This window comes from Salvelinus fontinalis, chromosome 7 (assembly GCF_029448725.1).
Source record: "Salvelinus fontinalis isolate EN_2023a chromosome 7, ASM2944872v1, whole genome shotgun sequence".
In the NCBI taxonomy this organism is placed as follows: Eukaryota; Metazoa; Chordata; class Actinopteri; order Salmoniformes; family Salmonidae; genus Salvelinus; species Salvelinus fontinalis.
The window spans coordinates 12,926,812-12,952,124 of NC_074671.1; the positions used below are offsets into that span (position 1 = coordinate 12,926,812).

At 43.4% G+C, this 25,313-nt stretch overlaps 1 protein-coding gene across 1 annotated transcript in view; it reads right to left on the reverse strand.

Moving 5' to 3' along the window:
• The window catches only part of LOC129858897 (catenin delta-2-like), a 522,672-nt gene that overhangs the window by 405,868 nt on the left and 91,491 nt on the right, over window positions 1–25,313 (reverse strand). The window contains exon 2 of the mRNA XM_055928130.1: window positions 3,700–3,833. Within this exon, the coding sequence (XP_055784105.1) occupies window positions 3,700–3,828 (129 nt within the window). The 5' untranslated portion in view covers window positions 3,829–3,833. The remainder of the gene's footprint in view (window positions 1–3,699; window positions 3,834–25,313) is intronic.

Sequence of the window (25,313 nt, forward strand, 5' to 3'; positions counted from 1 at the left end):
GTAGAGAGTCATTTAGCAGATGCTCTTTTCCAGAGTGACTTACAGTAGAGAGTCATTTAGCAGATGCTCTTATCCAGAGCCACTTACAGTAGAGAGTCATTTAGCAGATGCTCTTATCCAGAGTGACTTACAGTTAGTGCATTCATCCCCAGTTTCTTACGTAGGTTGGCGACCTGCGTGATCAAGGAAGCCACCTCAAGCCTATAACCCTCGGCAAGCAAACAATTACCGCATTGGAACACTGAGGGATCCAAATTGTCCCAAAACAAAGCGTAGTAGATACAGCTCCTACAGCACTTTTTTGGTTTTCATTTACTTCTCCAGACAAAGAGGGATCAATCGGAAAACACATCTGGGACTAACTTTGTTAGCTTGATGGCTAACGTTAGCAGCTTAGCGGCTCTTTAAAGCAGACTTTAACCTGTCAGTTAAGCTGTTAAAAGCTAACCGCGTCACGGAATCCATGCAAAAACTAATGGGGATCCATAATAAATACAAAAACAGATAGTTAGGTGGGACAACCACATATCACAGCAGGACTAATGTCCCTGAGTTAGGTAGCAGAACTAATGTTCCTGAGTTACCTAGCAGGACTAATGTCCCTGAGTTAGCTAGCAGGACTAATGTCCCTGAGTTAGCTAGCAGAACTAATGCTCCTGAGTTAGCTAGCAGGACTAATGTCCCTGAGTTAGCTAGCAGAACTAATGTCCCTGAGTTACCTAGCAGGACTAATGTCCCTGAGTTACCTAGCAGGAGTAATGTCCCTGAGTTACCTAGCAGGACTAATGTCCCTGAGTTAGCTAGCAGAACTAATGCTCCTGAGTTAGCTAGCAGGACTAATCCAATTTTTCTCAATAATGTAGCTACCAGCAAAGTCAGAGCGCCGGAGGAGATAGGAGACCGTAAAACGGCAGCCAACTATTGTGTGTTTTTTCACGTTATTTGTAACTTATTTCGTACATAATGTTTCTGCCACTGTTTGTTATGACCAAAAAAGCTTCTAGATAACGGGACAGCGATTACTCAGCCCGCACTGTAGGAATACTTTTTCTTCAACGAGTCAGATGGGAAGGATTTACTTCAGACGCCCGACAAGGCCCTCATCCCTGTCATTCGCAGGAGAAAGAGACAGAGATATCGGGGACGAAGATCTGGGTGCCCTGTAAGGATCCAACGCCGAGCGGGTAATCTCCCTTTACCATCGGTCCTATTAGCCAATGTACAATCAATGGAAAATAAAATAGACAAACTACGATCATGTATATCCTACCAAAGGGACATTAAAAACTGTAATATCTTATGTTTCACCAAGCCGTGGCTGAACATTGACATGATTAATATACAGCTGGTAGGTTTTCATATTTTTCGCCAGGATAGAACAGCGGGCTCTGCTAAGACAAGGGGTGGCGGTCTATGTATGTTTGTAAACAACAGCTGGTGCACGAAATCTAAGGAAGTCTTGAGGTTTTGCTCGCCTGAGGTAGAGTATCTCATGAAAAGCTGTAGACCACACTATTTACCGAGAGAGTTATCATTTATATTCTTTGTAGCTGTCTATTTACCACCACAAACCAATGCTGGCACTAAGACCGCACTCAATGAGCTGTATATGGCCATAAGCAAACAGGAAAACACTCATCGATGACGGCACTCCTAGTGGCCGGGGGACTTTAATGCAGGGAAACTTAAATCTGTTTTATCTCATTTCTTCCAGCATCTTAAATGTGCAACTAAAGGGAGAAAACTCTAGACCACCTTTACTCCACACACAGAGACGCATACAAAGCTCTCCCTTGCCCTCCATTTGGCAAATCTGACCTTAATGCCATCCTCCTGATTCCTGCTTACAAGCAAAAACTAAAGCAGGAAGCATCATTTACTCGGTCAATAAGAAAGTGTTCAGAAGAAGCAGATGCTAAGCAACAGGACTGTTTTCCTAGCACAGACTGGAATATGTTCAGAGACTACTCCGATCGCATTGAGGAGTACACAATATCAGTCACTGGCTTCATCAATAAGTCCATCGATGACGTCCCACAGTGACCATACGTACATACCCCAACCAGAAGCCATGGATTACAGGCAATATCCGCACTGAGCTAAAGGGTTGAGGTGCCGCTTTCAAGGAGCGGGACTCTAACCCGGAAGCTTATAAGAAATCCCGCTATGCCCTCTGACAAACCATCAAGCAGGCAAAGCATCAATACAGGACAAAGATTGAAACATACTACACCGCCTCCGACACTCGTCGGATGTGGCAGGGCTTGCAAACGATTACAGACTACAAAGGGAAGCACAGCCGCGATCTGCCAAATGACACAAGCCTACAGACGAGCTAAATTACTTATATGCTCACTTCAAAGCAAGTAACAATGAAACATTCATGAGAGCATCAGCTGTTCTGGACGACTGTGTGATCACGCTCTCCGTAGCCAATGTGAGTAAGACCTTTAAACAGGTCAACATCCACAAGGCCGTAGGGCCAGACGGATTACCAGGACATGTACTCCGAGCATGCGCTGATCAACTGGCAAATGTTTTCACTGACATTTTCAACCCGTCCCTGACTGAGTCTGTAATACCAACATGTTTCAAGCAGACCACCATAGTCCCTGTGCCCAAGCACACCAAGGTAACCTGCCTAAATGACTACCGACCAGTAGCACGCACGTCTGTAGCCATAAAGTGGTTTGAAATGCTGGTCATGGCTCACATCAACAACCTTAGTCCAATTCCAAGTTGCATACCAACCCAACAGATCCAAAGATGATGCAATCTCTATTGCACTCAACACTGCCCTTCCCCACCTGGACAAAAGGAACACATATGTGAGAATGCTATTCATTGACTACAGCTCAGCGTTCAACACCATAGTGCCTTTAAAGCTCATCACTAAGCTAAGGACCCTGTGACCCGCTACAACTGGATCCTGGACTTCCTGACGAGCCACCCCCAGGTGGGAAGGGTAGGTAACAACACATCCGCCACGCTGATTCTCAACACGGGGGCCCATCAGGGGTGCGTGCTCAGTCCCATCCTGTACTCCCTGTTCACTCATGAATGCATGGCCAGGCACGACTCCAACACCATCATCAAGTTTGCCGATGACACAACAGTGGTAGGCCTGATCACCAACAACGATGAAACAGCCTATAGGGAGGAGGTCAGAGATCTGTCAGTGGTGCCAGGACAACAACCTCTCCCTCAACATGATCAAGACAAAGAAGATGATTGTGGACTACAGGAAAAGGAGGACCGAGCACGCCCCCATTCTGACTGATTGCATCACTGCCTGGTATGGCAACTGATCGGCTTCCGAACGCAAGGCAATACAGAGGGTAGTACCTCACTGGGGCCAAGCTTCCTGCCATCTAGGACCTCTATACCAGGCGGTGTCAGAGGAAGGCCTTAAAAATTGTCAAAGACTACAGCAACCCTAGTCATAGACTGTTCTGTCTCGACATTACTTCCTGATTCCTCGTCTACACATTCAATATTGACTTCTAACATTGACTGTCCTGAACCAACTGCATATGACTGGAATACTGATTGCTGCACCAGCAGCAGGTTCTACAGCAAATAATTCATAGTACACAGTGTACGTTTGTGTGTTACAAGTACAGATCAGTGTGTTTAAGTCTCAGATGCTGATATGGACACACACACACAGTGAGAGACAGGCAGCCAGACCTACAGTACCTGTTCTTTGACAGAGGCCAGGATAGCGGAGGTGGTCTCTGTCCCGTCTGATCCGTCTCCATTAGATGACGGTAGACCTGGACTCAGCAGACTGGCTCCCTGCTCTGATGGCTGGTCAGGCACCGGCATACCTCCTATAGACAACATCAATATCACGTTATATAATATACACACATCACATAGCATACCTCTTATAGACAACATCAATATCACGTTATATAATATACACACATCACATAGCATACCTCTTATAGACAACATCAATATCACGTTATATAATATACACACATCACATAGCATACCTCTTATAGACAACATCAATATCACGTTATATAATATATACACATCACATAGAATACCTCCTATAGACAGCAACAATATCATGTAGAATAATTTACAATCATCATTACTAATACTCATAGTATACCTCCTAAACAACATCACCATCATTACTAATACTCATAGTGTACCTCCTATAGACAACAACATCATCATCATTACTAATAGTCACAGTATACTTCCTAAACATCACCATCATGACTAATACTCATAGTATACCTCCTAGAAAACATCATCGGCATTACTAATACTCATAGTATACCTCCTAGAAAACATAATCGGCATTACTAATACTCATAGTATACCTCTTAGACACCATCATCATCATTACTAATACTCATAGTATACCTCCTAAACAACATCATCATCATTACTAATACTCATAGTATACCTCCTAGAAAACATAATCGGCATTACTAATACTCATAGTATACCTCCCATAGACAACAACATCATCATCATTACTAATACTCATAGTATACCTCCCATAGACAACACCACCAACAACATTACTAATACTCATAGTATACCTCCCATGGACAACACCACCAACATCATTACTAATACTCATAGTATACCTCCCATAGACAACACCACCAACATCATTACTAATACTCATAGTACAGTATATATTCTAAACAACAACAATTATATCATAATTACTATTCAAATATCAGTGAAAACCCTCTGCTTTACCCTCTTCTTTATTATCAAACGTCAACACATTAGTGTCTTCCAGCCTTCATGTAAAGTAGACACAATGCTTATTATGAGAGTTACGGGAGTGAAATTCAATCACTTCAGATTATACTGGATTTTCCACAGTGTTGCTGGAGCTCCCTCTCTCACACTTCAGAGTGTTAACTGGCTTAGATAAACTACAGAGTGAGCAGTCTCTCAGCCTATCCTGAGGTCCGAAGAAGGGAGGTAGGGAGGGACTGGGAGAGTGGGAGAGAGAACCCACTGTTGCTAACGCCTTTGAACAGTGTCTCGCTTTTGAACGTCCCCAGGAGCTCTGAGAGTGCTTACTGTTAATCTGCAGGCTGGCACCGACATGTTCAAGAGGTAAAACTGGTACTGTGAGGAGATATTTTAAGAGGTACCTGGGTGTGCGTTTCTCTCTCTCTCCATCCCCACCACTGTCTCTCTCATCCTTCAACATGTTTAACCTTCAGCAGTGTATCTGGCTCCACCATGGCAGCCAAATCACCATGGCAGCCAACTCACATCACTGTGGAAACTGTTTCCAGGCAGTGGTAGCTTTAGAACAGACAGGGAATACCTCTTAAAGTGGTTCCTTTTTCTGCCCTGTTACTGAGCCAGAGAGAGACATGGACAGGGGTCTACCAACAGGCACACACACAAGGCAATAACAAACACAAATGGCAGACATTCTATTGCTGATGTCACAAACACAAATGGCAGACATTCTATTGCTGATGTCACAAACACAAATGGCAGACATTCTATTGCTGATGTCACAAACACAAATGGCAGACATTACAGGGCATGCGGAAAGTATTTAGACCCCTTGACGTTTTCCACATTTTGTTACGTTACAGCCTTATTCTAAAATGTCTTAAATAGTTTATCTCCCCTCATCAATCTACACACAATACACCATAATGACAAAGCAAAAATAGGTTTTTAGAAATGTTTGCATATGTATTCAAACTGAAAAATGGAAATATCACATTTACATAAGTATTTAGACCCAAAATTCAGTACTTTGTTGAAGCACCTTTGGCAGCGATGTCAGGCTCGAGTCTTCTTGGGTATGACGCTACAAGCTTGGCACACCTGTATTTGGGGAGTTTCTCCAATTCTTCTCTGCAGATCCTCTCAAGCTCTGTCAGGTTGGATGGGGAGCGTCGCTGCACAGCTGTTTTCAGGTCTCTCCAGAAATGTTTGATCAGGTTCAAGTCCGGGCTCTGGCTGGGCCACTCAAGGACATTCAGAGACTTGTCCCAAAGCCCCTCCTGCATTGTCTTGGCTATGTGCTTAGGGTCATTGTCCTGTTGGAAGGTGAACCTTTGCCCCAGTCGAGATCCTGAGCACTCTGGAGCAGGTTTTCATCAAGGATCTCTCTGTACATTGCTCCATTCATCTTTCCCTCATCCCTGACTAGTCTCCATGTCCCTGCTGCTGGAAACCATTCTCACAGCATGATTCTGCCATGCTTCATCGTAGGGATGTTGTCACGTTTCCTCCAGACGTGACGCTTGGCATTCAGGCCAAAGAGTTCAATCTTGGTTTCATCATACCGGAGAATCTTGTTTCTCATGGTCTGAGAGTCCTTCAAGGTGCCTTTCGGTAAACTCCAAGAGTGCTGTCACGTGCCTTTTACTGAGGAGTGGCTTCCATCTGGCCACTCTACTATAATAGCCTGATTTGGAGAAGACTGCAGAGATGGTTGTCTTTCTGGAAGATTCTTCCATCTCCACAGAGGAACTGAAGCTCTGTCAGAGTGACCATCGGGTTCTTGGTCACCTCCCTGACCAAGGCCCTTCTCCCCCGATTGCTCAGTTTGGCCAGGAAGCCAGCTCCAGGAAGAGTCTTGGCGGTTCCAATCTTCTTCCATTTTAGAATGATGGAGGCCACTGTGTTCTTGGAGATCTTCAATGCTGCAAAAATGTTTTGCTACCCTTCACCAGATCTGTGCCTCGACACAATCCTGTCTCGGAGCTCTATGGACCATTCCTTCGACCTCATGGCTTGGTTTTTACCCTGACATGCACTGTCAACTGTGGGACCTTATATAGACAGATGTGTGCCTTTCCCAATCATGTCCAATCAATTGAATTTACCACAGGTGGACTCCAATCAAGTTGTAGAAACAACTCAAGGATGATCAATGCAAACAGGATGCACCTGAGCACAGTATCAAGTATCATAGCAAAATCTCTGAATACTTACGGAAATAAGGTATTTCTGCTTTACACTTTTTTTTATGTAAATGAAAACCTGTTTTTGCTTTGTCATTACAGGGTATTGTGTGTAGACTGATAAAGGGGGAAAAAATGTAATCAATTTTAGAATAGGACTGTAACGTAACAACATTTTGAAAAAGTCAAGGGATCTGAAAACTTCCCGACCACACTGTACATTGCTGATGTCGCAAACACAAATGGAAGATATAACGCTGATGTCACACAAATGGCAGACATGTTGATGATGTTACAAACACTAATGACAGACATTATATTGCTGATGTCACACACACAAATGACAGACATTATATTGCTGATGTCACACACAAATGGCAGACATTGTATTTCTGAGGTCACAAAAACTAATGGCAGACATTATATTGCTGATGTCACAAACACTAATGGCAGGGAGGGAGGGAGGGAGGGAGAGAGAGACACTTGTGGTGACTAGTTGAACACAACATTCTGTATCCTGTTAGTTGACATTGATTGGTGTCTAAACACACACACACACTCATCCTGACAGTGTGTGTTTCGATGTGTCACTATCTAAACAGGGGTCCCTGGCAGGCTCGTTATAAGTGACGGACTGCTTATCACTGCTTGGCAATTAACTAACGACGAGACCGCACACATGCACACACACTCCCATCACAGTCTTTGTTTATTAACTCTGGGGCAAACATGAAGTGAGAAAACAAGCCCAGGACCCGGGACCAGATGATGGAGGGTTAAACTGTGATGTCATGAATGATACTGTCTGAAGGAAGATAGTTTATTAAGTGTCGTTAAAGGAATTAATAGGGAGGACTATCTATCAAAACAGAAAGAGAACCAGGGAAACATGGGGGAATAGGGAGACCGAGAGAGAGAGAGACTGAGAGACTGAGAGAGAGACAGAGAGAGACTGAGAGAGAGACTAAGAGAGAGACAGAGAGAGAGATCGAGAGAGAGAGACAGAGAGAGTCTAAGAGAGAGACAGAGAGAGAGACTAAGATAGAGACTGAGAGAGAGATCGAGAGAGAGCGATCGAGAGAGAGATCGAGAGAGAGCGATAGAAAGATAGCGATAGAGAGAGCCAGAGAGAGACAGACAGACAGAGACAGGCTATGTGCACACTGCCCACAAAATTAGGTGGAAACTGAGCTGCACTTCCTAACCTCCTGCCAAATGTATGACCATATTAGAGACATATAGTTCCCTCAGATTACACAGACCCACAAAGAATTAGAAAACAAACCCAATTTTGACAAACTTCCATATATACTGGGTGAAATACCACAGTGTGCCGTCGCAGCAGCAAGATTTGTGACCTGTTGCCACAAGAAAAGGGCAACCAGTGAAGAACAAACACCATTGTAAATACATCCCATATTTATGTTTATTTATTTTCCCTTTTGTACTTTAACTATTTGCACATCATTACAAATGTATATATATATATATATATATATATATATATATATATATATATATATATATATGCAAATACAGTTCATTTGTTATTGTTTATTATCTATTTCACTTGCTTTGGCAATGTAAACATATTGTATTTGAAATCCAATTAAATTAAATTGAATTGAGAGAGAGAGAGAGAGAGAGAGAGAGAGAGAGAGAGAGAGAGAGAGAGAGAGAGAGAGAGAGAGAGAGAGAGAGAGAGAGAGAGAGAGAGAGAGAGAGAGAGAGAGAGAGAGAGAGAGAGAGAGAGAGAGAGAGAGAGAGAGAGAGAGAGAGAGAGAGAGAGAGAGAGAGAGAGAGAGAGAGAGAGAGAGAGAGAGAGAGAGAGAGAGAGAAAGATAGAGAGAGAGAGTTAATTGCAATGAAGTCGCCCATCAATTTTCTGCCACAGTTACCATCTATTTAACCATCATAGCAAGGCTTTAAATTACAATATTTTGGAGAGACATTTGAAAGCCAAAAGCTATTTAAATGTTATAATGCTTGACTTGTTTATGTATTTAAGCAGAAAAGAAATGATGAATTCATCTCAATTCCATGTGGAGAAACTCAACTTAACAGCAATTTGACTACAAGAGCCTAGGCTTGACGTGTCCACACACACACACACACACACACACACACACACACACACACACACACACACACACACACACACACACACACACACACACACACACACACACACACACACACACACACACACACACACACACACACACACACTGAGGGCTCTATTTTAAAACCTTAATGCGATGCTAAGCGCTGCTGGTGGTGTTATAGGATCGGAGGTGCGTAACCAGAATGATGGGCGGTAGCTGCTGGTGGTGTTATAGGATCGGAGGTGCGTAACCAGAATTATGGGCGGTAGCTGCTGGTGGTGTTATAGGATCGGAGGTGCGTAACCAGAATTATGGGCGGTAGCTGCTGGTGGTGTTATAGGATCGGAGGTGCGTAACCAGAATGATGGGCGGTAGCTGCTGGTGGTGTTATAGGATCGGAGGTGCGTAACCAGAATGATGGGCGGTAGCTGCTGGTGGTGTTATAGGATCGGAGGTGCGTAACCAGAATTATGGGCGGTAGCTGCTGGTGGTGTTATAGGATCGGAGGTTCGTAACCAGAATTATGGGTGGTAGCTGCTGGTGGTGTTATAGGATCGGAGGTGCGTAACCAGAATGATGGGCGGTAGCTGCTGGTGGTGTTATAGGATCGGAGGTGCGTAACCAGAATTATGGGCGGTAGCTGCTGGTGGTGTTATAGGATCGGAGGTGCGTAACCAGAATTATGGGCGGTAGCTGGCGGTGGTGTTATAGGATCGGAGGTTCGTAACCAGAATTATGGGCGGTAGCTGCTGGTGGTGTTATAGGATCAGAGGTGCGTAACCAGAATGATGGGCGGTAGCTGCTGGTGGTGTTATAGGATCGGAGGTGCGTAACCAGAATTATGGGTGGTAGCTGCTGGTGGTGTTATAGGATCGGAGGTTCGTAACCAGAATTATGGGCGGTAGCTGGCGGTGGTGTTATAGGATCGGAGGTTCGTAACCAGAATTATGGGCGGTAGCTGCTGGTGGTGTTATAGGATCGGAGGTGCGTAACCAGAATTATGGGCGGTAGCTGCTGGTGGTGTTATAGGATCGGAGGTTCGTGACCAGAATTATGGGCGGTAGCTGCTGGTGGTGTTATAGGATCGGAGGTGCGTAACCAGAATTATGGGCGGTAGCTGCTGGTGGTGTTATAGGATCGGAGGTGCGTAACCAGAATTATGGGCGGTAGCTGCTGGTGGTGTTATAGGATCAGAGGTGCGTAACAAGAATTATGGGCGGTAGCTGGCGGTGGTGTTATAGGATCGGAGGTGCGTAACCAGAATTATGGGCGGTAGCTGCTGGTGGTGTTATAGGATCGGAGGTGCGTAACCAGAATGATGGGCGGTAGCTGCTGGTGGTGTTATAGGATCGGAGGTTCGTAACCAGAATTATGGGCGGTAGCTGCTGGTAGTGTTATAGGATCGGAGGTGCGTAACCAGAATTATGGGTGGTAGCTGCTGGTGGTGTTATAGGATCGGAGGTTCGTAACAAGAATTATGGGCGGTAGCTGGCAGTGGCACGAAGGGCTGTTTTTTTAATAAATAAACACGTTGAAGGTGTGTCGAGGCTTGACCCCTCACTGGCCAATCAGAATGTGCTCCATGGCTAAATATGTGGTTGCTTCAAGTTATGTTTTTACGGTATTTCATGTATTGCCTTGTCATCAACCGCAATTGGATTGTTAGTCCACTATAGCCTATATAAAGCAAACATAGCTGATGCTAGACAGGTAAATTGTGAACATTTGACATTTGTACCTCCTTACCGCCAGCCGAAAATAAAGCCCCGAAGCTTATCCCAGCTGGCCCCCTACTTCATTAAGTACACTGCTTTTAACTAGAGTCCTATGAGTCCTATGGGTCCTATGGATCCTGTGAGCATTATGGGTCCTATGAGCACTATGAGCACTATGAGCACTATGGGTCCTATGAGCACTATGAGCACTATGAGCACTATGGGTCCTGTGAGCACTATAAGTCCTATGAGCACTATGAGCACTATGGGTCCTATGAGCAGTATGAGCACTACGAGTCCTATGAGCACTATGGGTCCTATGAGCACTATGAGCAGTATGAGCACTATGAGCCCTATGAGCACTTTGAGCACTATGAGCACTATGGGTCCTATGGGCACCATGAGCAAAATGGGTCCTATGAGCACTATGAGCATTATGAGCACTATGCGTCCTATGAGCACTATGAGCACTATGAGCCCTGTGAGCACTATGAGCATTATGGGTCCTATGAGCACTATGAGCACTATGAGCACTATGGGTCCTATGAGCACTATGAGCACTACGTGTACTATGAGTCCTGTGAGCCATATGAGCACTATGGGTCCTATGAGCGCTATGAGCACTATGAGCACTATGGGTCCTATAAGCACTATGGGTCATATGAGCACTATGAGCACTATGGGTCCTATGAGCACTATGAGCACTATGGGTCCTATGAGCACTATGAGCACTATGAGCACTACGTGTACTATGAGTCCTGTGAGCCCTATGAGCACTATGGGTCCTATGAGCACTATGAGCACTATGAGCACTATGGGTCCTATAAGCACTATGGGTCCTATGAGCACTATGGGTCCTATGAGCACTATGAGCACTATGAGCACTATGGGTCCTATGAGCACTATAAGTCCTATGAGCACTATGAGCACTATGGGTCCTATGAGCAGTATGAGCACTATGAGTCCTATGAGCACTATGGGTCCTATGAGCACTATGAGCAGTATGAGCACTATGAGCCCTATGAGCACTTTGAGCACTATGAGCACTATGGGTCCTATGGGCACTATGAGCAAAATGGGTCCTATGAGCACTATGAGCATTATGAGCACTATGCGTCCTATGAGCACTATGAGCACTATGAGCACTATGAGCCCTATGAGCACTATGAGCATTATGGGTCCTATGAGCACTATGAGCACTATGAGCACTATGGGTCCTATGAGCACTATGAGCACTACGTGTACAATGAGTCCTGTGAGCCCTATGAGCACTATGGGTCCTATGAGCGCTATGAGCACTATGGGTCCTATAAGCACTATGGGTCATATGAGCACTATGAGCACTATGAGCACTATGGGTCCTATGAGCACTATGAGCACTATGAGCCCTGTGAGCACTATGAGCATTATGGGTCCTATGAGCACTATGAGCACTATGAGCACTATGGGTCCTATGAGCACTATGAGCACTACGTGTACTATGAGTCCTGTGAGCCATATGAGCACTATGGGTCCTATGAGCGCTATGAGCACTATGAGCACTATGGGTCCTATAAGCACTATGGGTCATATGAGCACTATGAGCACTATGAGCACTATGGGTCCTATGAGCACTATGAGCACTATGGGTCCTATGAGCACTATGAGCACTATGAGCACTACGTGTACTATGAGTCCTGTGAGCCCTATGAGCACTATGGGTCCTATGAGCACTATGAGCACTATGAGCACTATGGGTCCTATAAGCACTATGGGTCCTATGAGCACTATGGGTCCTATGAGCACTATGAGCACTATGAGCACTATGGGTCCTATGAGCACTATAAGTCCTATGAGCACTATGAGCACTATGGGTCCTATGAGCAGTATGAGCACTATGAGTCCTATGAGCACTATGGGTCCTATGAGCACTATGAGCAGTATGAGCACTATGAGCCCTATGAGCACTTTGAGCACTATGAGCACTATGGGTCCTATGGGCACTATGAGCAAAATGGGTCCTATGAGCACTATGAGCATTATGAGCACTATGCGTCCTATGAGCACTATGAGCACTATGAGCACTATGAGCCCTATGAGCACTATGAGCATTATGGGTCCTATGAGCACTATGAGCACTATGAGCACTATGGGTCCTATGAGCACTATGAGCACTACGTGTACTATGAGTCCTGTGAGCCCTATGAGCACTATGGGTCCTATGAGCGCTATGAGCACTATGAGCACTATGGGTCCTATAAGCACTATGGGTCATATGAGCACTATGAGCACTATGAGCACTATGGGTCCTATGAGCACTATGAGCACTATGGGTCCTTTAGCACTATGAGCACTATGAGCACTACGTGTACTATGAGTCCTGTGAGCCCTATGAGCACTATGGGTCCTATGAGCACTATGAGCACTATGAGCACTATGGGTCCTATAAGCACTATGGGTCCTATGAGCACTATGAGCACTATGGGTCCTATGAGTCCTATGAGCACTATGGGTCCTATGAGCACTATGAGCACTATGAGCACTACGCGTACTATGAGTCCTGTGAGCCCTATGAACACTATGAGCACTATAAGCACTATGGGTCCTATGAGCACTATGAGTCCAATGAGCCCTATAAGCACTATGGGTCCTATGAGCACTATGAGCCATATGAGCCACCCTATAGGCCCGGGTCATAAGTAGTGCATTATAGAGGGAACAGGGTGGCATCTGGGACAGAGCCCCTGATCAGATGGACTCAATGCTCACTATCTGGACTAAGACTTTGAGCAAATGTACAGTGTCCAGGTGTACTCTGGGTTAAACTTGGTGTTAGCTGGTGGTTTATCCTGCATTAGTCTATTCGCCACAATGAATACACACACCTCTAGAGGGAGTATGCTACCTGGCAGGTGTCTGGAGAGTTTAAGAGAAGGACGCAGAAGACCTAAACTATATATACAAAGGTATGTGGACAGCCTTTCAAATTAGTGGATTCTGCTATTTCAACCACACCTGTTGCAGACAGGAGTATAACATCGAGCACACAGCCATGCAATCTCCATAGACAAACATTGGCAGTAGAATGGCCTTACTGAAAAGCTCAGTGACGTGGCACAGTCATACTGTAAGTGCTGTTATTGTGAAGAGGAAACATCTAGGAGCAACAATGGCTTAGCCGTGAAGTGGTAGGCCACACAAGCTCACAGAACGGGAACCGCAGAGTACTGAAGTGTCTGTCCTCGGTTGCAAAACTTCAGAGTTCCAATCTGCCTCTGAAAGCAACGTCAGCACAAGAACTGTTCGCCAGGAGCTTCGTGAAATGGGTTTCCATGGCCGAGCAGCCTAAGATCACCATGCGCAATGCCAAGTGTCGGCTGGAGTGGTGTAAAGCTCGCCTCCAATGGACTCTGGAGTAATGAATCACTCTTCACTATTTGGCAGTCTGCCAGACGAATCTGGGTTTGGCGGATGCCAGGAGAACGCTACCTGCCCTAATGCATCGTGCCAACTGTAAAGCTTGGTGGAGGAGGAATAATGGTCTGGGTCTGTTTTTCATGGTTCGGGCTAGACACCTTAGTTCCAGTGAAGGGAACTCTTAACACTACAGCATAAAATTATATTCTAGACGATTCTGTGCTTTCAACTTTTTGGCAACAGTTTGGGGAAGGTCCTTTCCTGTTTCAGCATGACAAAGCCCCCATGCAAAAAGCGAGGTCCATACAGAAATGGTTTGTCGAGATTGGTGTGGAAGAACTTAACTGGCTTGCACAGAGCCCTGGCCTAAACCAACATCGAAAACCTTTGGGATGAATTGGAACACTGACTGTGAGCCAGGCCTAATCGCCCAACATCAGTGTCTGACCTCACTAATGCTCTTGTGGCACCTCACTAATGCTCTTGAAAGTCCCCACAGCAATGTTCCAACATCTAGTGGAAAGCCTTCCCAGAAGAGTGGAGGCTGTTGTAGTAGCAAACGGGGGGACCAACTCCATATTAATGCCCATGATTTAGGAATGAGATGTTGTATGAGCAGCTGTCCACATACTTTTGGTCATGTAGTGTATCTGAGAGGAACGCCTACCGACGTTGCCTGGGTTTTTTATTAAGGTTTGGACATTTTTATTTTGAGCACTATCACTGTTTTTACCACCATCACCTGAATGAGGTTAATTAAGCTGCTTGTGCTAGGTGACTGTTGAAAGTTTGTCTGTGGTGCACCCCAAATTCAGCAGGGATTGAACTTGACCGTGGATTTCCCAAAGTCAGATAGCTTGATCACAGTGTCAAACATGACTAAAAAGTTCTTCTGGGCCATTGTTGTGGGCGCTGCTAAGCCTGTGTTGAATGGAGACTTTTTCCCTATGAGCAGACTGTAACGGGAAGCAGGGCTCAGGGGATTAGGGGCTTTTGTGCCTTTGGGGACACATTTAATTGAGGCGCGTTCTGGCAGATTTGAGTTGTGTGCCGTTTCCTGTTTGTCTGGAGAAGTGAAGGCCTGAAATGTCATTTCTCTGGTTGAGATAAGACATGAAAAACTGCCAAAGCCTCCCGTTCTGACAGACACAGAAAGACAGAGGGGAGAGAGGGGGGGGAGAAAGAGACAGAGAGATGGAGGGGAGAGAGGGGGGGGAGAAAGAGACAGAGAGATGGAGGAGCTCAATGTTTAGAGAATTACCCCGGCGGTGAACGGAACAGTAAACAGAATCCTCCATCAAAAGACGTTCCCTTGTTCTCTCTCATCACAGTTAAAAGTGATACTTCAATAATCTCTGTCTTCTGAAGTTAGCTTAGGAAAGACAACAAACTACAAACAGCAGAGGACATAGTTTAGTTCATAACTGGGAAGGTAAGAGGACAGAGTTTATCTCATAACTGGGAAGGTAAGAGGACTGAGTTTATCTCAAGAATGGGAAGGTAAAAGGACAGAGTTTATCTCATAACTGGGAAGGTAAGAGGACTGAGTTTATCTCATAACTGGGAAGGTAAGAGGACAGAGTTTATCTCATAACTGGGAAGGTAAGAGGACTGAGTTTATCTCAAGAATGGGAAGGTAAAAGGACAGAGTTTATCTCATAACTGGGAAGGTAAGAGGACTGAGTTTAGTTCATAACTGGGAAGGTAAGAGGACAGAGTTTAGTTCATAACTGGGAAGGTAAGAGGACTGAGTTTAGTTCATAACTGGGAAGGTAAGAGGACAGAGTTTATCTCATAACTGGGAAGGTAAGAGGACTGAGTTTAGTTCATAACTGGGAAGGTAAGAGGACAGAGTTTAGTTGATAACTGGGAAGGTAAGAGGACATAGTTTATCTCATAACTGGGAAGGTAAGAGGACTGAGTTTAGTTCATAACTGGGAAGGTAAGAGGACTGAGTTTAGTTCATAACTGGGAAGGTAAGAGGACTGAGTTTAGTTCATAACTGGGAAGGTAAGAGGACAGAGTTTATCTCATAACTGGGAAGGTAAGAGGACTGAGTTTAGTTCATAACTGGGAAGGTAAGACCAGAGTTTATCTCATATCTGGGAAGGTAAGAGGACAGAGTTTATCTCATAACTGGGAAGGTAAGAGGACTGAGTTTAGTTCATAACTGGGAAGGTAAGAGGACAGAGTTTAGTTGATAACTGGGAAGGTAAGAGGACATAGTTTATCTCATAACTGGGAAGGTAAGAGGACTGAGTTTAGTTCATAACTGGGAAGGTAAGAGGACTGAGTTTAGTTCATAACTGGGAAGGTAAGAGGACAGAGTTTATCTCATAACTGGGAAGGTAAGAGGACTGAGTTTATCTCATAACTGGGAAGGTAAGAGGACTGAGTTTAGTTCATAACTGGGAAGGTAAGAGGACAGAGTTTAGTTTATAACTGGGAAGGTAAGAGGATATAGTTTAGTTCATAACTGGGAAGGTAAGAGGACAGAGTTTATCTCATAACTGGGAAGGTAAGAGGACAGAGTTTATCTCATAACTGGGAAGGTAAGAGGACAGAGTGTATCTCATAACTGGGAAGGTAAGAGGACTGAGTTTAGTTCATAACTGGGAAGGTAAGAAGACAGAGTTTATCTCATATCTGGGAAGGTAAGAGGACAGAGTTTATCTCATAACTGGGAAGGTAAGAGGACTGAGGTTAGTTCATAACTGGGAAGGTAAGAGGACTCAGTTTAGTTCATAACTGGGAAGGTAAGAGGACAGAGTTTATCTCATATCTGGGAAGGTAAGAGGACTGAGTTTATCTCATAACTGGGAAGGTAAGAGGACTGAGTTTAGTTCATAACTGGGAAGGTAAGAGGACAGAGTTTAGTTGATAACTGGGAAGGTAAGAGGACATAGTTTATCTCATAACTGGGAAGGTAAGAGGACTGAGTTTAGTTCATAACTGGGAAGGTAAGAGGACTGAGTTTAGTTAATAACTGGGAAGGTAAGAGGACAGAGTTTATCTCATAACTGGGAAGGTAAGAGGACTGAGTTTATCTCAAGAATGGGAAGGTAAAAGGACAGAGTTTATCTCATAACTGGGAAGGTAAGAGGACTGAGTTTAGTTCATAACTGGGAAGGTAAGAGGACAGAGTTTATCTCATAACTGGGAAGATAAGAGGACAGAGTTTATCTCATAACTGGGAAGGTAAGAGGACTGAGTTTAGTTCATAACTGGGAAGGTAAGAGGACTGAGTTTAGTTCATAACTGGGAAGGTAAGAGGACAGAGTTTATCTCATAACTGGGAAGGTAAGAGGACTGAGTTTAGTTCATAACTGGGAAGGTAAGAGGACTGAGTTTAGTTCATAACTGGGAAGGTAAGAGGACTGAGTTTAGTTCATAACTGGGAAGGTAAGAAGACAGAGTTTATCTCATATCTGGGAAGGTAAGAGGACAGAGTTTATCTCATAACTGGGAAGGTAAGAGGACTGAGTTTAGTTCATAACTGGGAAGGTAAGAAGACAGAGTTTATCTCATATCTGGGAAGGTAAGAGGACAGAGTTTATCTCATAACTGGGAAGGTAAGAGGACTGAGTTTAGTTCATAACTGGGAAGGTAAGAGGACAGAGTTTAGTTGATAACTGGGAAGGTAAGAGGACATAGTTTATCTCATAACTGGGAAGGTAAGAGGACTGAGTTTAGTTCATAACTGGGAAGGTAAGAGGACTGAGTTTAGTTCATAACTGGGAAGGTAAGAGGACAGAGTTTATCTCATAACTGGGAAGGTAAGAGGACTGAGTTTATCTCATAACTGGGAAGGTAAGAGGACAGAGTTTAGTTCATAACTTGGAAGGTAAGAGGACTGAGTTTATCTCATAACTGGGAAGGTAAGAGGACTGAGTTTAGTTCATAACTGGGAAGGTAAGAGGACAGAGTTTAGTTTATAACTGGGAAGGTAAGAGGATATAGTTTAGTTCATAACTGGGAAGGTAAGAGGACAGAGTTTATCTCATAACTGGGAAGGTAAGAGGACAGAGTTTATATCATAACTGGGAAGGTAAGAGGACAGAGTTTAGTTCAAAACTGGGAAGGTAAGAGGTCTGAGTTTAGTTCATAACTGGGAAGGTAAGAGGACAGAGTTTATCTCATAACTGGGAAGGTAAGAGGACTGAGTTTATCTCATAACTGGGAAGGTAAGAGGACAGAGTTTATCTCATAACTGGGAAGGTAAGAGGACTGAGTTTAGTTCATAACTGGGAAGGTAAGAGGACTGAGTTTAGTTCATAACTGGGAAGGTAAGAGGACAGAGATTATCTCATATCTGGGAAGGTAAGAGGACAGAGTTTATCTCATAACTGGGAAGGTAAGAGGACTGAGTTTAGTTCATAACTGGGAAGGTAAGAGGACAGAGTTTAGTTGATAACTGGGAAGGTAAGAGGACATAGTTTATCTCATAACTGGGAAGGTAAGAGGACTGAGTTTAGTTCACAACTGGGAAGGTAAGAGGACTGAGTTTAGTTCATAACTGGGAAGGTAAGAGGACTGAGTTTAGTTCATAACTGGGAAGGTAAGAGGACAGAGTTTATCTCATAACTGGGAAGGTAAGAGGACTGAGTTTAGTTCATAACTGGGAAGGTAAGAAGACAGGGTTTATCTCATATCTGGGAAGGTAAGAGGACAGAGTTTATCTCATAACTGGGAAGGTAAGAGGACTGAGTTTAGTTCATAACTGGGAAGGTAAGAGGACAGAGTTTAGTTGATAACTGGGAAGGTAAGAGGACATAGTTTATCTCATAACTGGGAAGGTAAGAGGACTGAGTTTAGTTCATAACTGGGAAGGTAAGAGGACTGAGTTTAGTTCATAACTGGTAAGGTAAGAGGATAGAGTTTATCTCATAACTGGGAAGGTAAGAGGACTGAGTTTATCTCATAACTGGGAAGGTAAGAGGACTGAGTTTAGTTCATAACTGGGAAGGTAAGAGGACTGAGTTTATCTCATAACTGGGAAGGTAAGAGGACTGAGTTTAGTTCATAACTGGGAAGGTAAGAGGACAGAGTTTAGTTTATAACTGGGAAGGTAAGAGGATATAGTTTAGTCCATAACTGGGAAGGTAAGAGGACAGAGTTTATCTCATAACTGGGAAGGTAAGAGGACAGAGTTTATCTCATAACTGGGAAGGTAAGAGGACAGAGTGTATCTCATAACTGGGAAGGTAAGAGGACTGAGTTTAGTTCATAACTGGGAAGGTAAGAAGACAGAGTTTATCTCATATCTGGGAAGGTAAGAGGACAGAGTTTATCTCATAACTGGGAAGGTAAGAGGACTGAGTTTAGTTCATAACTGGGAAGGTAAGAGGACTCAGTTTAGTTCATAACTGGGAAGGTAAGAGGACAGAGTTTATCTCATATCTAGGAAGGTAAGAGGACAGAGTTTATCTCATAACTGGGAAGGTAAGAGGACTGAGTTTAGTTTATAACTGGGAAGGTAAGAGGACAGAGTTTAGTTGATAACTGGGAAGGTAAGAGGACATAGTTTATCTCATAACTGGGAAGGTAAGAGGACTGAGTTTAGTTCATAACTGGGAAGGTAAGAGGACTGAGTTTAGTTAATAACTGGGAAGGTAAGAGGACAGAGTTTATCTCATAACTGGGAAGGTAAGAGGACTGAGTTTATCTCATAACTGGGAAGGTAAGAGGACAGAGTTTAGTTCATAACTGGGAAGGTAAGAGGATTGAGTTTATCTCATAACTGGGAAGATAAGAGGACAGAGTTTATCTCATAACTGGGAAGGTAAGAGGACTGAGTTTAGTTCGTAAATGGGAAGGTAAGAGGACAGAGTTTAGTTGATAACTGGGAAGGTAAGAGGACAGAGTTTATCTCATAACTGGGAAGGTAAGAGGACAGAATTTATCTCATAACTGGGAAGGTAAGAGGACTGAGTTTAGTTCATAACTGGGAAGGTAAGAGGACAGAGTTTATATCATAACTGGGAAGGTAAGAGGACCGAGTTTATCTCATATCTGGGAAGGTAAGAGGACTGAGTTTAGTTCATAACTGGGAAGGTAAGAGGACAGAGTTTAGTTGATAACTTGGAAGGTAAGAGGACAGAGTTTATCTCATAACTGGGAAGGTAAGAGGACAGAGTTTATCTCATAACTGGGAAGGTAAGAGGACAGAGTTTATATCATAACTGGGAAGGTAAGAGGACAGAGTTTAGTTCAAAACTGGGAAGGTAAGAGGACTGAGTTTAGTTCATAACTGGGAAGGTAAGAGGACAGAGTTTATCTCATAACTGGGAAGGTAAGAGGACTGAGTTTAGTTCATAACTGGGAAGGTAAGAGGACTGAGTTTAGTTCATAACTGGGAAGGTAAGAGGACAGAGTTTATCTCATATCTGGGAAGGTTAGAGGACAGAGTTTATCTCATAACTGGGAAGGTAAGAGGACTGAGTTTAGTTCATAACTGGGAAGGTAAGAGGACAGAGTTTAGTTGATAACTGGGAAGGTAAGAGGACATAGTTTATCTCATAACTGGGAAGGTAAGAGGACTGAGTTTAGTTCATAACTGGGAAGGTAAGAGGACTGAGTTTAGTTCATAACTGGGAAGGTAAGAGGACTGAGTTTAGTTCATAACTGGGAAGGTAAGAGGACAGAGTTTATCTCATAACTGGGAAGGTAAGAGGACTGAGTTTAGTTCATAACTGGGAAGGTAAGAAGACAGAGTTTATCTCATATCTGGGAAGGTAAGAGGACAGAGTTTATCTCATAACTGGGAAGGTAAGAGGACTGAGTTTAGTTCATAACTGGGAAGGTAAGAGGACAGAGTTTAGTTGATAACTGGGAAGGTAAGAGGACATAGTTTATCTTATAACTGGGAAGGTAAGAGGACTGAGTTTAGTTCATAACTGGGAAGGTAAGAGGACTGAGTTTAGTTCATAACTGGTAAGGTAAGAGGATAGAGTTTATCTCATAACTGGGAAGGTAAGAGGACTGAGTTTATCTCATAACTGGGAAGGTAAGAGGACAGAGTTTAGTTCATAACTGGGAAGGTAAGAGGACTGAGTTTATCTCATAACTGGGAAGGTAAGAGGAATGGGTTTATCTCAAGAATGGGAAGGTAAAAGGACAGAGTTTATCTCATAACTGGGAAGGTAAGAGGACTGAGTTTAGTTCATAACTGGGAAGGTAAGAGGACAGAGTTTATCTCATAACTGGGAAGATAAGAGGACAGAGTTTATCTCATAACTGGGAAGGTAAGAGGACTGAGTTTAGTTCATAACTGGGAAGGTAAGAGGACTGAGTTTAGTTCATAACTGGGAAGGTAAGAGGACAGAGTTTATCTCATAACTGGGAAGGTAAGAGGACTGAGTTTAGTTCATAACTGGGAAGGTAAGAGGACTGAGTTTAGTTCATAACTGGGAAGGTAAGAGGACTGAGTTTAGTTCATAACTGGGAAGGTAAGAGGACAGAGTTTATCTCATAACTGGGAAGGTAAGAGGACTGAGTTTAGTTCATAACTGGGAAGGTAAGAAGACAGAGTTTATCTCATATCTGGGAAGGTAAGAGGACAGAGTTTATCTCATAACTGGGAAGGTAAGAGGACTGAGTTTAGTTCATAACTGGGAAGGTAAGAAGACAGAGTTTATCTCATATCTGGGAAGGTAAGAGGACAGAGTTTATCTCATAACTGGGAAGGTAAGAGGACTGAGTTTAGTTCATAACTGGGAAGGTAAGAGGACAGAGTTTAGTTGATAACTGGGAAGGTAAGAGGACATAGTTTATCTCATAACTGGGAAGGTAAGAGGACTGAGTTTAGTTCATAACTGGGAAGGTAAGAGGACTGAGTTTAGTTCATAACTGGGAAGGTAAGAGGACAGAGTTTAGTTTATAACTGGGAAGGTAAGAGGATATAGTTTAGTCCATAACTGGGAAGGTAAGAGGACAGAGTTTATCTCATAACTGGGAAGGTAAGAGGACAGAGTTTATCTCATAACTGGGAAGGTAAGAGGACAGAGTGTATCTCATAACTGGGAAGGTAAGAGGACTGAGTTTAGTTCATAACTGGGAAGGTAAGAAGACAGAGTTTATCTCATATCTGGGAAGGTAAGAGGACAGAGTTTATCTCATAACTGGGAAGGTAAGAGGACTGAGTTTAGTTCATAACTGGGAAGGTAAGAGGACTCAGTTTAGTTCATAACTGGGAAGGTAAGAGGACAGAGTTTATCTCATATCTAGGAAGGTAAGAGGACAGAGTTTATCTCATAACTGGGAAGGTAAGAGGACTGAGTTTAGTTTATAACTGGGAAGGTAAGAGGACAGAGTTTAGTTGATAACTGGGAAGGTAAGAGGACATAGTTTATCTCATAACTGGGAAGGTAAGAGGACTGAGTTTAGTTCATAACTGGGAAGGTAAGAGGACTGAGTTTAGTTAATAACTGGGAAGGTAAGAGGACAGAGTTTATCTCATAACTGGGAAGGTAAGAGGACTGAGTTTATCTCATAACTGGGAAGGTAAGAGGACAGAGTTTAGTTCATAACTGGGAAGGTAAGAGGATTGAGTTTATCTCATAACTGGGAAGATAAGAGGACAGAGTTTATCTCATAACTGGGAAGGTAAGAGGACTGAGTTTAGTTCGTAAATGGGAAGGTAAGAGGACAGAGTTTAGTTGATAACTGGGAAGGTAAGAGGACAGAGTTTATCTCATAACTGGGAAGGTAAGAGGACAGAATTTATCTCATAACTGGGAAGGTAAGAGGACTGAGTTTAGTTCATAACTGGGAAGGTAAGAGGACAGAGTTTATATCATAACTGGGAAGGTAAGAGGACCGAGTTTATCTCATATCTGGGAAGGTAAGAGGACTGAGTTTAGTTCATAACTGGGAAGGTAAGAGGACAGAGTTTAGTTGATAACTTGGAAGGTAAGAGGACAGAGTTTATCTCATAACTGGGAAGGTAAGAGGACAGAGTTTATCTCATAACTGGGAAGGTAAGAGGACAGAGTTTATATCATAACTGGGAAGGTAAGAGGACAGAGTTTAGTTCAAAACTGGGAAGGTAAGAGGACTGAGTTTAGTTCATAACTGGGAAGGTAAGAGGACAGAGTTTATCTCATAACTGGGAAGGTAAGAGGACTGAGTTTAGTTCATAACTGGGAAGGTAAGAGGACTGAGTTTAGTTCATAACTGGGAAGGTAAGAGGACAGAGTTTATCTCATATCTGGGAAGGTTAGAGGACAGAGTTTATCTCATAACTGGGAAGGTAAGAGGACTGAGTTTAGTTCATAACTGGGAAGGTAAGAGGACAGAGTTTAGTTGATAACTGGGAAGGTAAGAGGACACAGTTTATCTCATAACTGGGAAGGTAAGAGGACTGAGTTTAGTTCATAACTGGGAAGGTAAGAGGACTGAGTTTAGTTCATAACTGGGAAGGTAAGAGGACTGAGTTTAGTTCATAACTGGGAAGGTAAGAGGACAGAGTTTATCTCATAACTGGGAAGGTAAGAGGACTGAGTTTAGTTCATAACTGGGAAGGTAAGAAGACAGAGTTTATCTCATATCTGGGAAGGTAAGAGGACAGAGTTTATCTCATAACTGGGAAGGTAAGAGGACTGAGTTTAGTTCATAACTGGGAAGGTAAGAGGACAGAGTTTAGTTGATAACTGGGAAGGTAAGAGGACATAGTTTATCTTATAACTGGGAAGGTAAGAGGACTGAGTTTAGTTCATAACTGGGAAGGTAAGAGGACTGAGTTTAGTTCATAACTGGGAAGGTAAGAGGACTGAGTTTATCTCATAACTGGGAAGGTAAGAGGACTGAGTTTATCTCAAGAATGGGAAGGTAAAAGGACAGAGTTTATCTCATAACTGGGAAGGTAAGAGGACTGAGTTTAGTTCATAACTGGGAAGGTAAGAGGACAGAGTTTATCTCATAACTGGGAAGATAAGAGGACAGAGTTTATCTCATAACTGGGAAGGTAAGAGGACTGAGTTTAGTTCATAACTGGGAAGGTAAGAGGACTGAGTTTAGTTCATAACTGGGAAGGTAAGAGGACAGAGTTTATCTCATAACTGGGAAGGTAAGAGGACTGAGTTTAGTTCATAACTGGGAAGGTAAGAGGACTGAGTTTAGTTCATAACTGGGAAGGTAAGAGGACTGAGTTTAGTTCATAACTGGGAAGGTAAGAGGACAGAGTTTATCTCATAACTGGGAAGGTAAGAGGACTGAGTTTAGTTCATAACTGGGAAGGTAAGAAGACAGAGTTTATCTCATATCTGGGAAGGTAAGAGGACAGAGTTTATCTCATAACTGGGAAGGTAAGAGGACTGAGTTTAGTCCATAACTGGGAAGGTAAGAAGACAGAGTTTATCTCATATCTGGGAAGGTAAGAGGACAGAGTTTATCTCATAACTGGGAAGGTAAGAGGACTGAGTTTAGTTCATAACTGGGAAGGTAAGAGGACAGAGTTTAGTTGATAACTGGGAAGGTAAGAGGACATAGTTTATCTCATAACTGGGAAGGTAAGAGGACTGAGTTTAGTTCATAACTGGGAAGGTAAGAGGACTGAGTTTAGTTCATAACTGGGAAGGTAAGAGGACAGAGTTTATCTCATAACTGGGAAGGTAAGAGGACTGAGTTTATCTCATAACTGGGAAGGTAAGAGGACAGAGTTTAGTTCATAACTGGGAAGGTAAGAGGACTGAGTTTATCTCATAACTGGGAAGGTAAGAGGACTGAGTTTAGTTCATAACTGGGAAGGTAAGAGGACAGAGTTTAGTTTATAACTGGGAAGGTAAGAGGATATAGTTTAGTTCATAACTGGGAAGGTAAGAGGACAGAGTTTATCTCATAACTGGGAAGGTAAGAGGACAGAGTTTATATCATAACTGGGAAGGTAAGAGGACAGAGTTTAGTTCAAAACTGGGAAGGTAAGAGGACTGAGTTTAGTTCATAACTGGGAAGGTAAGAGGACAGAGTTTATCTCATAACTGGGAAGGTAAGAGGACTGAGTTTATCTCATAACTGGGAAGGTAAGAGGACAGAGTTTATCTCATAACTGGGAAGGTAAGAGGACTGAGTTTAGTTCATAACTGGGAAGGTAAGAGGACTGAGTTTAGTTCATAACTGGGAAGGTAAGAGGACAGAGATTATCTCATATCTGGGAAGGTAAGAGGACAGAGTTTATC